Here is a 13,880-nt window from a genome sequence, read left to right as displayed (position 1 = left end):
GTGTGGTGACTGCCTCACTCGCTCGCACAGACACTTGTCCATGCTGGGGAAAGACTGAGACCTGGGAAGGCAGAAGAAAGTAGGGAATAGAACTGACAGTGGACATCTCAGAAAAGAGAAGACCTTCCATTGGGAGCATGGCCAGGATAACTAGGAGAGTACACTGGGTGGAGAGGATGGTGGGGAACAGGAATATCAAAGGGTGAACGGGCAATGTGACAGATCTGAGAGAACAATATTTGGTGAATAAAGATGAGTGACACTTTAAGGTGTACAGAAAAAAAGTCAAAGCTCGTGGGTGATAAAGAGTAAACACTAAAGCAGAAGATTTGAATGTGAGGAAAAACGTGGTACCCAAGCCTCCCTCCCAAACACCCAAATAACAACCACAAAACAAACCCAAACTCTACCCAGCCCTGTTCATACACAATTACCTAGAGAGACATTCTCTGGACATCCTCTCTCCTCAGATCCATGAAGATCAACTATCCAAGGCTCATCCCCTGTCTTCAACTGAAAAATGACCTCAGGTCGAGGAACTGGGAGTCCTGCTCATGGAGAAAGAAACAAGCCAGGCACATGATGAAAATACGCCACTATCTCAAAGCGTAATCCCAGCCTCAGAGTGCTTCTGAGAGAAAATGCAAAAGGCAGAGGGCACACACCAGGAATACAGAGCGCAAAGTACTGGAAAAGAATGCTCAGAATGGAGGTTCTAAAAGGGACCAAGTAGATGGGGCCCCTGGTGGCTCAATCAGCTAGCGTCTGACTCCAGCTCAGGTCATGATCTCATCACTCTGAGTTCGAGTCCTGATTCGGGCTCTCTGCTGTCAGCACGGAGGTCACTCCGGTTCCTGTCTCCCTCTCTCTCTGCCCTTCCCCATCTAGTGCTTTCTCTCTGTCTCAAAAATAAATAAAAACATCAAAAAAAATTTTTAAGTTAAAGGAAACAAAGTAGCACTTGGTCAAAAAGTTGATAAAATTCATCTGAATTATGTATTTATTCTTCCCACTGAACTGAATGGGATGTCCCAGCTTTAGCACTGGTAGGATGGGGGGAAAGAGTCTTTGGGTCAGGGAAGATGAGAATCAAAACATATCATCTTGAGTAAAAACATATAATCTTTTTGTTTACCCTTTACTACTAAGCTGTTATTTAAACAAGTGGGTCATGCTCATTGTAGGAAAATTAGGGGTAAGTTGAAGTAAAAAGAAAAATCACCTTTTGTACTTTGTATCTATTTTGAAACTGAAAGATACTTATAGATACATTCTGTTAAAAACTGGGTTATAGGGGCACCTGGGTGGCTCAGTTGGTTAAGCATCTGACTTCAGCTCAGGTCATGATCGCACAGCTTGTGGGTTCGAGCCCCATGTCGGGCTCTGTGCTCACAGCCCAGCGCCTGGAGCCTGCTTCAAATTCTGTGTCTCCCTCTCTCCCGTCCCCTTTCCCCACCTATGCTCTGTCTCTCAAAAATAAATAAACATTAAAAAAATTTTTTTAAATGGGTTATAAAATAATCCTGACTTGTAAATTTGATTTTTTTTCACATAATAGTAAACTTAAATATTATTTTACTTCAATTAACACAGATCTATCTTAGCACTTTAATGGCTACATGAGGTTACATTGTATGGAATAATCTAATTTACTTAATCTCCTGCTGACAGACATTCAGACTGTTTTTAATGTTTTGCTATTAACAAACAATGATATGGTGAACATTTTTATATACCAGGGGCTGTTAATCCTATTACTTCCTGGGACAAATTTCTAGAAGTGAATCTGTCCATTTTTCATTATTTAAAGAAATAGAACCCATCCTAGAAATAGTCTCGAAGTCTAAACTTCTATTGCACTGGGGGCCCCAAACTGGGAAAGAGACACACTTTCTTACTGGGCCCACGGATCACCTATCTGGTTGTATGCTGATTCTCGGCTGATAAACTGGCCACATCCATGGCCTCCCTGTGGCTTCCTCTTTCTGACCTTTGCTAGGAATTCTATTTTCCCCAATATCTCATCCCACCAAAGCCTGTGACAAAGGCTCAGCAGTTTCCCTTAATGTTCCCTGAACATTTACCTGTTTTTTCCTATTTGGCCTATTTAAATTCTTGCCATGCCTTGCATAAAATCTGTAATGGGACTCCTTTGGCTGCCACCTCCTGCTTATTTTATACTGGTTTCTGAATCTGTACACTCTCCCAGCCTCTTATTCTGGAAGCTCCTGGGAGGTTCTCACTACCTACAGGAGCCTAACTTTACTTCTCACAAATATATTACATCAGCTTCTTCTTTTTTTTTTTTTTTTTTTTTTAAGTAAGCTTTACACCCAATATGGGGCTTGAACTCAACAACCCTGAGATCGAGAGCTGCAAGATGTACAGACTAAGTGAGCCAGGCAGGTGCCTCCAGGCAGTCATTCTTAATTTTCCCTTTGTCACACAGGTCTCTATAATTGCAAAGTGCCTTCTGCGCGCCTCTAAGATTGTATTTAAGATAAATATTCAAAATCAAACGCAGAGTAGTGACCTACTCTGAGGCCCAGCCTTGTATTTCTGTGCCCATACCGCCCTCTTTTTAAAGGGAAACACTTCTTCCTCCCCTTCTCTGCTTCTCTGAAAAGAAAATTTCCCTCAGTAAGATAGCCCCTGCCCCCCACCTCCCCCACCAACCCTTCATCCTCTGGATGGAGCTGAGAAAGTTACCTGCCTGATAAGCTGGGGGAAGGACGGGGCATATGTGACTCGGCTTCTTCTGTCTGCCCCTGCTCTGGGGAGGGGGCCCTCTGTATTGCAGGGGCAGGCTGCTGAGCAAGGGAGGCTGGGGTTCCCTTGCCTACGGCTCAGGGAACAAGTCTGTCCAGTGCTGCGGTTCACAAGTGAGAAGTCCACTGTTGCTGTACATCTTAGCCATAGCCTTCTACCCCTCCATTTTGTCTCTCAGTGCTTCAGAACTCAGGTGGGAGAAGAGGTATCACTTATTAGCCCACGACCCCCCATTAACGCAGTACAGAGTCTAACTGCTTGTGGGAAGCTCTCCTTACCCAATGAGACAATGCTCTTATAGTTTTCCAGCATCACCTCCTTGTAGAGGTCCTTCTGAATAGGGACTAGATGCCTCCACTCTTCATCTGTGAAAATCACAGCCACATCCTCAAATGTCACTGATTCCTGGAAACACAATAACATTCTCCCTTACTCATAACCCTTCTTTTTACACGGACCAGACAAAACAGTCTATAAAGATGACAGCCCTGAGGTTGTGGAGGGAAGGTTAAGGGACATGGTTCTGATAAAGCAGGGCTTTGAAGCACTCGGGGAAAGTGGCATAATTCCCTGAGGCATGAAGTTCTTGGTCGTAATCCCTATACTCACAGCTCAGCCTGTGAATATCAGGGGCTCTTTTTTCATACTTACAGAAAACTTGCAAGGAAAGAACAAAGAATTCCTATGTGCCCTTCACCCAGCTTCCCCAAATGTTAACATTTTCCACATTTGCTTTATCTTTCTCTCAGTACATACACATTCTATCTTTCTCCTGAACTTTTTTTTTTTTTTTGAGACAAAGCGTGTGCATGCATGCAGGGAAGGAGCAGAGAGAGAGAGAGAGAGAGAGAGAGAGAGAGAGAGAGAGAGAGATTGAGAATATTAAGCAGGCCCCATGCCTAGTGCAGAGCCTGATGCAGGGCCTGACATGGGGTTCGATCTCATGACCGTGAGATCATGACCTGAGCTGAAATCAAGAGTCAGACACTTAACCAACTGAGCCACCCAGGTGTCCCTTTCCTGAATGTAACTTGCAAACATGATGCTTCTTTACTCATATTTTATAAAAACAAGGATATTCTCTTACAAAATCACAGTATAATTATGAAAGCCAAGAAAACAGCATTGATATTAGACTATGATCTATAATCTTATTCAGATTCCACCAATTGTCTTTTTTTTTTTTTTTACAAATCCATAAAATGATGATGTAGATTAGGTTGTCCTTAGGATCCCCTCATTTCACGCTAATGCTTCGTGATTCTGCAAGACTGCATCTTTACCTCCAGTCCTAAAACTCCAGATGAGTCTCCAGTGTGCATGCAGACGTTCTAAGCCAGAGCACAGAATTCAAGACATTGGGCCCTCGGGCAGGAATGGGGCAAGCCACATGTCTCTAACCACACTCATCTCTCTTTAGAACTCTTACCACCTCACTGAGATGCTCTACAACAGGTGTCATTGGCCTAACCCAACACCTCCTGGAATACTTGGGGTCTGCTCTCAGTCTATACACAGATGCACTAAAGGGAAATAAGGACTAGAACTGTTCCCCAAACCATCCAAGCAGACCTGTACCAACACTTTTTAGTCAAAATCACTCAGCGCAAAGGTCACAGTGTGCCTGGTGACAGGCTACTGGGCACATGTTCAAGGTAAGAAAAGGTCACTGAAGGATACCACAGATCAAATGGGAAAGACACATTCCCTGTGGAGTCCTTCATTCACCTGGTTAGGTTTGATTGAAGAAGCTCCAGGATAGACACAGAAAAGTGGTTACGTTCTGGAGACTAACAGAGTATTTCAGAAACACAGAGTCCACCTCACCTGGCATCTGTCAGTTGGAGACACAGCGGCCATTCCCTCCTGTGTGCTCTCCTTGTAGAAAAGGGCAGAGTCCTAATGAGGAAGAGGTACGGGATGAGAACGTCGGTATGAGAAAGACTAGTCTTGTAGTTTTCCGACCCATAAAGCAGGAAATCTCCAAATACCAGTGAGTCATATGCCCATTCTCATTCCTGATACCCTACAAAAAGGGAAGACAAAGCAAAGCAAGGCCAGGAGCAACCCCACCCCACCCCAGAACTGGAGCGAAAGACCACAGATATTACTACTCAGGATACAATGTGGGACTTGTTTTACTATGATCCCACAGGAGAAGTTCTGTTCCTGGAACCAAGAACGTATTAAGCTTATACTGTATTTATCAGGTCACATTCACTATTGCCCTGATAGCTACCAGATAAAAAGTCCAAGAAATTTTATAAATGATTATATGGATAAGATGTGTCAAGTAAACACCCATAGTCTCTTTAAGAGAAAAATAACCCATTCGTGACCCCGTGCTCCAGGAGCAGCGCTTGGACAGCCATGTTTTGTTCTGCATGATGCTACGTCTCACTCCGGGAGCCACACTGATTTAGGTCTCAGGTGGGCAATGTGCAGGTTGACCAGTAGACTGAGATGCAATCTAGCTTGAAAAGGTGACATCCTTCCTCGGGAATGTGAACTAAGAAATGTCAGGGCAACAGGCGGGTGATGAGCTGAAAGGATATCATGAGGGACGGAAGTAGCCATGAGGATCACGGGAGCCCAAGTAACCAGGAAGCAGAGCCAGTGAGTACACGGGAGGCATGATACGGTAAGACTAGACATGGGTCAGGGGAAGAATAGCCTGCTCACATCAGCAGTGGAGCAAAGACCTAAGAGTTTTTTACTGGCTTTGAAGTCCCTCAATTCATGTAGGACCATCTCTGGGCTCCAGTTTGCATATAGACCAGCCTTATTTATTCTTGGATTTCCATAAGACTCTAAACCTCTTAGGCTTTGCATGAATCCTTATCGGTAAACTCCCTTTACTTGAGTTAGCTGAGTAGGTCTCAGTTTCCCACAGTCAGGAGTCTAATTAAACACAGTTGAATCAAGCATTCTTGGGATTCATGAGTGGTATGGGAAGTGTGGTCCTGGGAAGAAGGAGGAAAAGAGATGGCCCACGGACTATTCTCCTGTAGTCAAGGGAATATATGTTCTGATCTTTGGTATTCATTCATTCGCCTACTAACTAACGTTTATTTAGCACCAAATTTTTATGCCAAAGACAAAAACTATAGGACACTGTCTTTGTCCTCCAAAAGCTTATAGTCTAGAACACAGGACATAAGAGTAACCCAAATAATGAGTCACTACAGGATGGATACGTACTATAAAGAGATACCTGACGAGTGTCCGTCAGGGGCTTGCCTAATGCAGATAGGAGGCTGTAGGTTCCTTGGCAGAAGCAGGATCTAAGATAAGTTTTGATCTGGGTGGGGAGGAGGTGGAACATTCTAGGTAAGAAAAATATCAAGTTTAAAAAAAACAACAACGAGGAGATGGGTCTTTACACGGAAAAGATGAACAACTGTAAGCAGTTTAGAATGGGAGAAGTCTAGGCTGTGAGTAGTGCTGTAAGGAAAGATGAGACTGAAGAAGTGGGCGGAGGCCAGGTAGATCAAGGACAATTTTGCATGGGCCCATACATAGAAGAAGGACCACAGCCATGGAGACCACTGAGGATTAAACATGGAAGCGTTATCATCAGATTTGTGTTTTAGAAAAATCATTGCGATTGGTATCACAGGCCTTGGAATACACATACTCTTTGGCTCAGCAACCCTCTCCTAGGAGTTTGTCCTAAGGAAATAAGTGAGAATATATGCAAAGTTTTTCTTGGTCATCATTAACACTAACCTTTACTGAGGTGTTACATGTGGTAACGTTTGAAGCACTTTACATGTAGTATCTCATTTAATCCTTAAAATACAGGAAAAATTGGAAATATCCTAAGTTTCTACAACAGAAGATATGATTAAATAATTTGTGATCCAGCCCATCCATACACTGCAATACCATTTAACATCATAGTAACCAGCATTTATTGAGCATTTGCTATTCACCAGGCACTGTGCTAAGCACTCTTTTTTTTTTTTTAAGTTTATTTATTTATTTTGAGAGAGAGAAAGCACACGCAAGTGGGGGGGGGGCACAGAGGGAGAGAGAGCATTCCAAACAGGCTCCGAGCTGTCAGCACTGAGCCCAATGCGGGGCTCGAACCCATGAACTGTGAGATCATGACCTGAGTTGAAATCAAGAGTCAGATGCTTAGGGTGCTCAGTCGGTTGAGCGACCGACTTTGGCGCAGGTCATGATGTCAGGGTTCATGAGTTTGAGCCTCACGTCAGGCTCTGTGCTGACATCTCAGAGCCTGGAGCCTGCTTCAGATTCTGTGTCTCCCTCTCTTTCTGCCCCTCCTCCACTCACATTCTTTCTCAAAAATAAAATAAACATTAAAAAAAAAAAAAAAACTGACTGAGCCACCCAGGTGGCCCTGCTAAGCACTCTTTCTAAGGATAATTTAATTCCATCCTCATAAATCAATAAGGTAGGTACAATATTACAGATTAGTGAAGTTAAGGCTTTGTAAGAGGCTGAAGTAGAATTTGAACCCAGGTCTGTCAATCAGCTTTCAATCTCTATGCTATGTGATTTTTATTTTCATGAAAAAATAACCACATAGATAACAGACTAATAGACTAGAATAAAAAATCTGCAAATATATCCAAACATGTAGAGAAGCTTGATCTACAACTGAGGTGGCATTACAAATCACCAAGGAAGGGCGCCTGGCTGGCTCAGTCACTAGAGCATGCAACTCTTGATCTCAGGGTTGTGAGTTCAAGCCCCACATTGGGCATGGAGTCTATTTAAAACAAAAAGTCACCAAGGAAAAGATCACTAGTGATAAACTGCAAACGACTTAAATGTTCATCAGTAGGATAAACTGTGATTATATGTGTGTGAGTTTATGTGTATAGGAATATTACACATTGATTAAGATGAATGGAGTAGAGCTGTATGTTAATGATAGAGATAAATCACAGAATTACTGAGCAAAAAATAAGAAAGCTTTAGAATTACTATGTAGTATTTATACAAAACTTAAAAACAGGTAAATAATATCTACAAAAATCTATATGGGGGGGGGCACCTGGGTGGTTCAGTTAGTTCAGCATCTGACTTTGGCTCAGGTCATGATCTCATGGTTCATGAGTCTGAGCCCCCTGTCAGCCCCTGTGCTGTCAGCACAGAGCTTGGAGCCTGCTTCAGATTCTGTCTCCCTCTCTCTCTCTCTGCCCTTCCCCCAACTCGTGCATGCTCTCGCTCTCTCTCAAAAATAAATAGACATTTAAAAAGGGAAATAATCCTTAAATATTAAAAAAAAGTCTATATGGGACAATAAGTACCAAATTGTGAGTTATCCCTGGGGAGGGAGGGATATGGGATTGGTACAGATAACCAGGAGAGTTCAACTTTGTGATGTTTATTTTAAAAAGTTTTTTTTTTCCTGTGAAAACGTGCAGTGAAATTTTTATTTTTATTTATTTTTTAATATATGAAATTTATTGTCAAATTGGTTTCCATACAACACCCAGTGCTCATCCCAAAATATGCCCTCTTCAATGCTCATCACCTACCCTACCCTCCCTCCCACGCTAAAAAAGTTTTTCAAACAAATTCACAAATATTAAGAATGCACACTTAGGGGCGCCTGGGTGGCTCAGTCAGTCAAGTGTCTGACTCTTGATTTCTCCTCAGGTCATGATCTCAGTGTTTGTGGAATCAAGCCCTACACTGGGCTCTGCATTGACAGTGCAGAGCCTGCTTTGGATTCTCTCTCTCCCCCCTCTCTCCCCTCTCTCTCTCTCTCTCTGCCCTCCCCCACTTGTGCTCTTGCTCAAATATCAATTAACTTCAAAAGAAAAAAAAGAATGCACACTTAAAATTACTTATTTGTGTATGCACATGTGTATAGAAAAAAGACTGAAAGAATATATACTAAAATGTAAATGGAATTTGACTGGTGGAATTGTAAGTGATTTTATTCTATTTCTTACAATTCTTTACATTCTAATTTTTGTTTTTACAAGAGTACGCATTTACTTTGGTGTACAGGAAAAATAACAGGAAGGAAAGGTGGTGTACAGAAAAGTTACAAAGCAGACCCGAGACTGCTACTCTTAGAAAGGTCTACTTGTGAGACTGACCCTTGGCTGGGGTCTGGGAACTTAGATTTTGGGAGGGTTCCCTAAAAGAGAAGGGTGGCCCATTGCCTAAATGATTTGGGTCCATGCCTAAATGATTTGTGCAAACAATGTGGTTTATGCTGGATGCTTGCTTTCCTGCTAGACGCTCTGGAATTTTGGTAGGTGTTAGGCAGAGGGTGCCTACCTGACCTGCCCTCAATAAAAAATAACTTGGGCTCTGAGTCTCTAATGAGCTCTTTTGGGCTGGAACATCACACACATGTTGTTGCATTTTCATTGCTAGAGAGGATGTGTTCTGTGTGACCCCTCCTGGCAGGGAGAGAACACAAGAAAGCCTGCCTATGAATTCCTCCAGATTCTACCTCTCTTCCCCTTACGACCTAGCTCTGCATCCTTGCAAGATCGGTCATCATCTTAGACATGAATGCAACTATAGGCTGAGTCCCACATCCTTCTGGCAAATCCTTGAATGTGGGGTGATCTTGGAGACCTCTGACACAGGCAGCCATGCCACTCTGGAAGCTGCAGCAGAATGGGACCAGAGGAGGGCAAAAATGGAGGTAAGGAAGAACCAGCGAGGAATCTCATAATTGAGTAAAAATGAAGAAAAACTGAACAAAAGCGGTGGGCGGCAGAAATGGAAAGAAGGGGAACTACTGACAAGACATGAAGAACAGACAATAGACTGACTGGAAGTGGAGGCCGAAGGTGATGGAGAGGCAAGGATGACTTATGACTTCCAGGTCACTCATTTGCACAACGCTGTGCATAATGCTACCATTCGTGGAGATGTGCAATGGAAAAGGTGGTTTGGGGGGAAAGCTAATGAGTACAGCTTGGAGTATTTCGAATTTGAGCTGTTCCCACATCTTTGGGTAGGAAAAATCAGGTGACTCTGGATTCACTGGCCAAGTTGTAAAAATTATTATCGCTAAATGAAATAGTTCGAATTTTGAAGGACGGTGAGTTAAACGCTCAAAATAGAAAAATTAATATAAAGTATTAAAAACTGGTTGTAATACAAACAGGGCAATGAGTAAGCCTTTAGTTATATAAATAAGTACTTTGTGTTTTTTTTCTATTAATTATATGACTACTCACCAAGTACAGATGTATCCTTAGGATATATACTTGCACCCATTCATATAAGCATGAAAAAAGAAATCTAGGGAATGGAGGTAAAACCAAGTAATGCCAGAGAGAAGGAACTACAAACCCTAAACAGACTAAGCAGTACTGAGGTCAGGAAGAAGGAAGAGCATGTACCTCTAATAATGAATCCACTTTAGATTCTAAAAAGGCAAAGTAACCGTGCAGACTTAATCCCTTCCTTCCCTAGATGAACCCTCCATCTTGCCTTATTAATGATAAGATCCTAATAAGGTACAGTTTTCCAAAACTCTGAAAGACCAGATCAATATACATTTACTAGACAAGGGGTTACTGAACACTGGTTAAGCCAGACTTTAAAAGAATATTACCCTGAGGTGAACACCAGTTTGCATAAATGTGTAAAACCTATGCAAAAGGTAAAAACTTAAAAAAAAAAAAAAAAGTACTGGAAAGACAAGTTTAATATAACTCTAAAAAAAAAAAAAAGAATTTGACCTGAGGAGAGATTGGGGTTTGAATCTTGTTAGGAGGAGGCAGAGTGATATATACACAAATGGAAACAGATATGATCAGTAGCCTGCAAGTTGCGTTTAGACAGTAGTCTTTTCCTTGTTTGTTAAGATTCCTCCATGTCCAGGAGGATCTTAAAATATTACTCTTGGGCCCTAGTAAGAAGTCAAAATTAGTATTTAGAGATACAGGACAGTTTAGTCATTAGGTGTACGGACTCTGGCAGACTGCCTGAAATAAAATTCCAGCTGTGTCTTACTACCTGTATGACCTTAGGCAAGTTTCTCAACCTGTGTCTCAGTTTACCCATCTGTAAAGTTAGAATAATGAAGGCATCTGTCTAATACAGTTACTGTAATGCTTAAATAATACCTATAAAGCATATAGAATAATGTGCTAAGTGTTAGCATTAGCTAAAAGTCATGTTACAATCCTAGGAAGGTAGAAATAATGAAAAGACTACTTACAACGAAATTATAATTACAATGTTTTTGAGTAGGTTTAAGTGTAGTAATAACTTTGGAATCAAAGTATTTGTTTCCAAAGCATTTGAGCTTTTCAAACAAATCAGTTGAACTACATCTGAAATTGTAGTTGAAACTGCTCAGTGTTTAAATGCTTAAAGATAATTTTCAAAGTTTCATTTATTAGATTATGACTTTCATAAAGTGAGCATTGAAAAATTACATATGATGGGGAGCATAAAAGCTCCCCCAGCCATTAAGCAACCAGTCAATACTCCCCCAGGGTGCTCATTATCTGTGGGCTCCCTGCCAGGCTGACTTCCCTCCTGGGCAGTTGCTTCAGTAGGCTCTCGGTGAAATTCAAGGCTCCCCAAATCCACCAAATTCACGTGGAGTTACTTCTGTTCTCTCTTGTCCTCTTCCCGGTTCTCAGAGTATTTCTGGAGAAAAAACTCCCCAAATTCTTATTCTAGATCTTCAAATAAGCCCTTGTCTGGAAAGCTTTTAGTGTTCCCATCCTTGCTCCATAGCTACCATTCAATTTCAGTAGAACACTCACTCACAAAAGAGTTCCAGAAGAGGCGGGTCTGTGTGGTAAAAAGCATTCCACAGGCCTTTAATTATTATCTGTAAAGGCTTGGGCATATCACTTAAGCTAAAAGTTGACCCCCAGTTGTTTAATACCTACTTCACAAAGTAGTTATAAATACTGAATGAGATAGTTAATGGAAAGCATTTATTTTTCTGTCTGTTCAACAAACGAAAGTTGCTTTCCTTGCTACTGCCCAACACCAACCCATTCACCCACTCATTCATCCTACTATTCAACAAATATGTCCAGGCACCTGCTATGTGCTAGGTAGCATGGGATGTGAGGACAACCAAACAGAAATGTCTGTCTCCGGGACTTTACCTGAGTGTCCCTCTGACTGTGTCCTACTTTCTTTCCACTACTGTTGCCTCTTAGAATCTGCTCCCTGCTCCCAGTCTTTCTTTCTCCACCAACTCCCACCTCACCAATAGCTTCAATTCCCACATCTTCAAACAGTACAACCCTTCATCTATCTGAAACTATCTCCACCACATCCCATGGCCTCTCTGTAGCAAGGGTTCTCATTTGGGTTTTCCTTTCATGATCAATCTTGGTAACATATACCTATCAATGCCACCTACTCTTCTTGAATCCATTATCCTGCTCTTGCTACCCCATCACATCCTGAAACTGCACGCTCAAAACTTACTAGTGCATTTCTGACCTCTAATTCTGATAGTCCTTTTCTCCTTAACTTTAATTCTTGCAGCTTTTGACTGTCCTGACAAGTTCCTGCTTCCTCAAGTGATGACTGTAGTTGCTGTGATACTGCATTAGCCTGACTTTCTTCCTACCAATAAAACTGCATCTCTGTGTGCCTCTTTTTCCCAGTCTTGCCCTGGAAACAAGGACACTGCCCAATGCTCAGTCTTTGTACAATGCTCTTCTTGCTATCCCTCGGAAAGTCCATCCAGCTGGCATTCCATTTTCCACCTCTACAGAGATGGCTCCCAATCTAGTCCCAATCCCTCTTCCAAACCCAACCTGCATTTCCAAATGACTCAACTGTTGAATCTGGCGTTCTGCCAGCACCTCAAAACCATCTTCCCCTATGCAACTCCCCAATCAGCCCCTCTCTTTCTATTGTGCTATTATTTTCCAGATGCCCCCAATTCAAACTTCTACCTTTCTTTCCTTTCAAATCAAGTTAGTCACCAGATAGATCCCTTGACCCTTCTTCTGCATTGTCATTTTTATCCTTTCCCCACCACTGACACCATAATTCAGGTCCCTAACAACTTGCATCAGGATTACTTTGCATTCCTAACTGGCTCCCTGCCACTAGTCCCTTCCTCTCTCTATTCCTAGATATGACCTCTAGAATTGGTGTCCCCAAATAGTTTTATTCCTGTCAGTCTCCGGATCAGAACCATAAAATCCACCCTGCCTACTTGGTTTTGTCCTGATTCTCTAGGTCATCATACCAGTATACTTTTCTCCACCCTTATCTCCCACTATTCTTGACACTTCACTCCAGTTAAAGTCAGTTCCCTCTCAAATCCGACTAATGATTTGCTACTTACTCCTTGTTTGTTTGCTTTTTTGCCACCTCAGATCCTACCTCCTCCATGAAAGGGCTTCAAGGCCCCTAGCAACTAAAGAATGATATTAAAGCATTCATTTCGCCATTCATTCCTTTGAACTAAGAAAAGATTGTATATGATGTTGACAGCTGAAACAGACACATTAGGCATTAAGGTAGCTTTAATTATTGGTTTAATGGATAACGATATATGTCAAACCAAGATCTTTAAGGACTGCATCTCAGACTCGATTCACTAATATTCTTCTTTTAAGTCGAGGATATCTTAGAGGTGTACTTATTTCGAGAATTAAACTTGTCAATGAACTACATAATAACCATAGGTTTCAACAATGGATTCCAACCGCTTAAAAGTTCAACTGCCATGGTTAAAATCAAGTAAAAATGTTCAATGATGTAGTCTAAAAAATGAAGTATCTATCCTTAAACGGGAGCCTCACACGAAGGCCCAAGGCAGGGGGCTAAACGAGACAATCTGAGACTCTTTCTGGGAAAGAGGGAAGGGGCGGAGTGGGCGATTCTATGGATTTAGTGTCAGTTTCCACCCGTATTTATTAAACACCCATTATGGGAAGAAGAACGAAAAGAGCGGAGGAAGGCTCCAAACTTCCAACCTGAAAGTTGGGATCTGGCATATGGGATCTATGCTGAAAGACCACTCGTAACAGTGCCCACACTCCACGGAACACATGCACACATAGCGGGCGAGGGGCAACTTTCCGTCCGCCCCTCTCCGAGCCGGGACGTCCACACACAGACACACTCCGCAAGCTGGCTCCGTCCGCGTCACCCCGTTCCATTCCCAC

The 13,880-nt window shown here is 42.2% G+C and overlaps 1 protein-coding gene across 1 annotated transcript in view; it reads right to left on the bottom strand.

The window, feature by feature from the left end:
- Positions 1–13,880, bottom strand: part of LOC122467098 — a 56,305-nt gene that overhangs the window by 42,109 nt on the left and 316 nt on the right. The window contains exons 2-4 of the mRNA XM_043553331.1: positions 4,597–4,668; positions 3,048–3,174; positions 435–548 (exon numbers count right to left, since the gene is read on the bottom strand). Of these exons, the coding sequence (XP_043409266.1) occupies positions 435–548; positions 3,048–3,174; positions 4,597–4,629 (274 nt within the window). The 5' untranslated portion in view covers positions 4,630–4,668. The remainder of the gene's footprint in view (positions 1–434; positions 549–3,047; positions 3,175–4,596; positions 4,669–13,880) is intronic.

The sequence above is a fragment of the Prionailurus bengalensis genome, chromosome A3 (genome assembly GCF_016509475.1).
Source record: "Prionailurus bengalensis isolate Pbe53 chromosome A3, Fcat_Pben_1.1_paternal_pri, whole genome shotgun sequence".
Taxonomy (NCBI): Eukaryota; Metazoa; Chordata; class Mammalia; order Carnivora; family Felidae; genus Prionailurus; species Prionailurus bengalensis.
The sequence above is the reverse complement of the archived record's forward strand: the minus strand, read 5'-3'. Positions and strand labels throughout refer to the sequence as shown.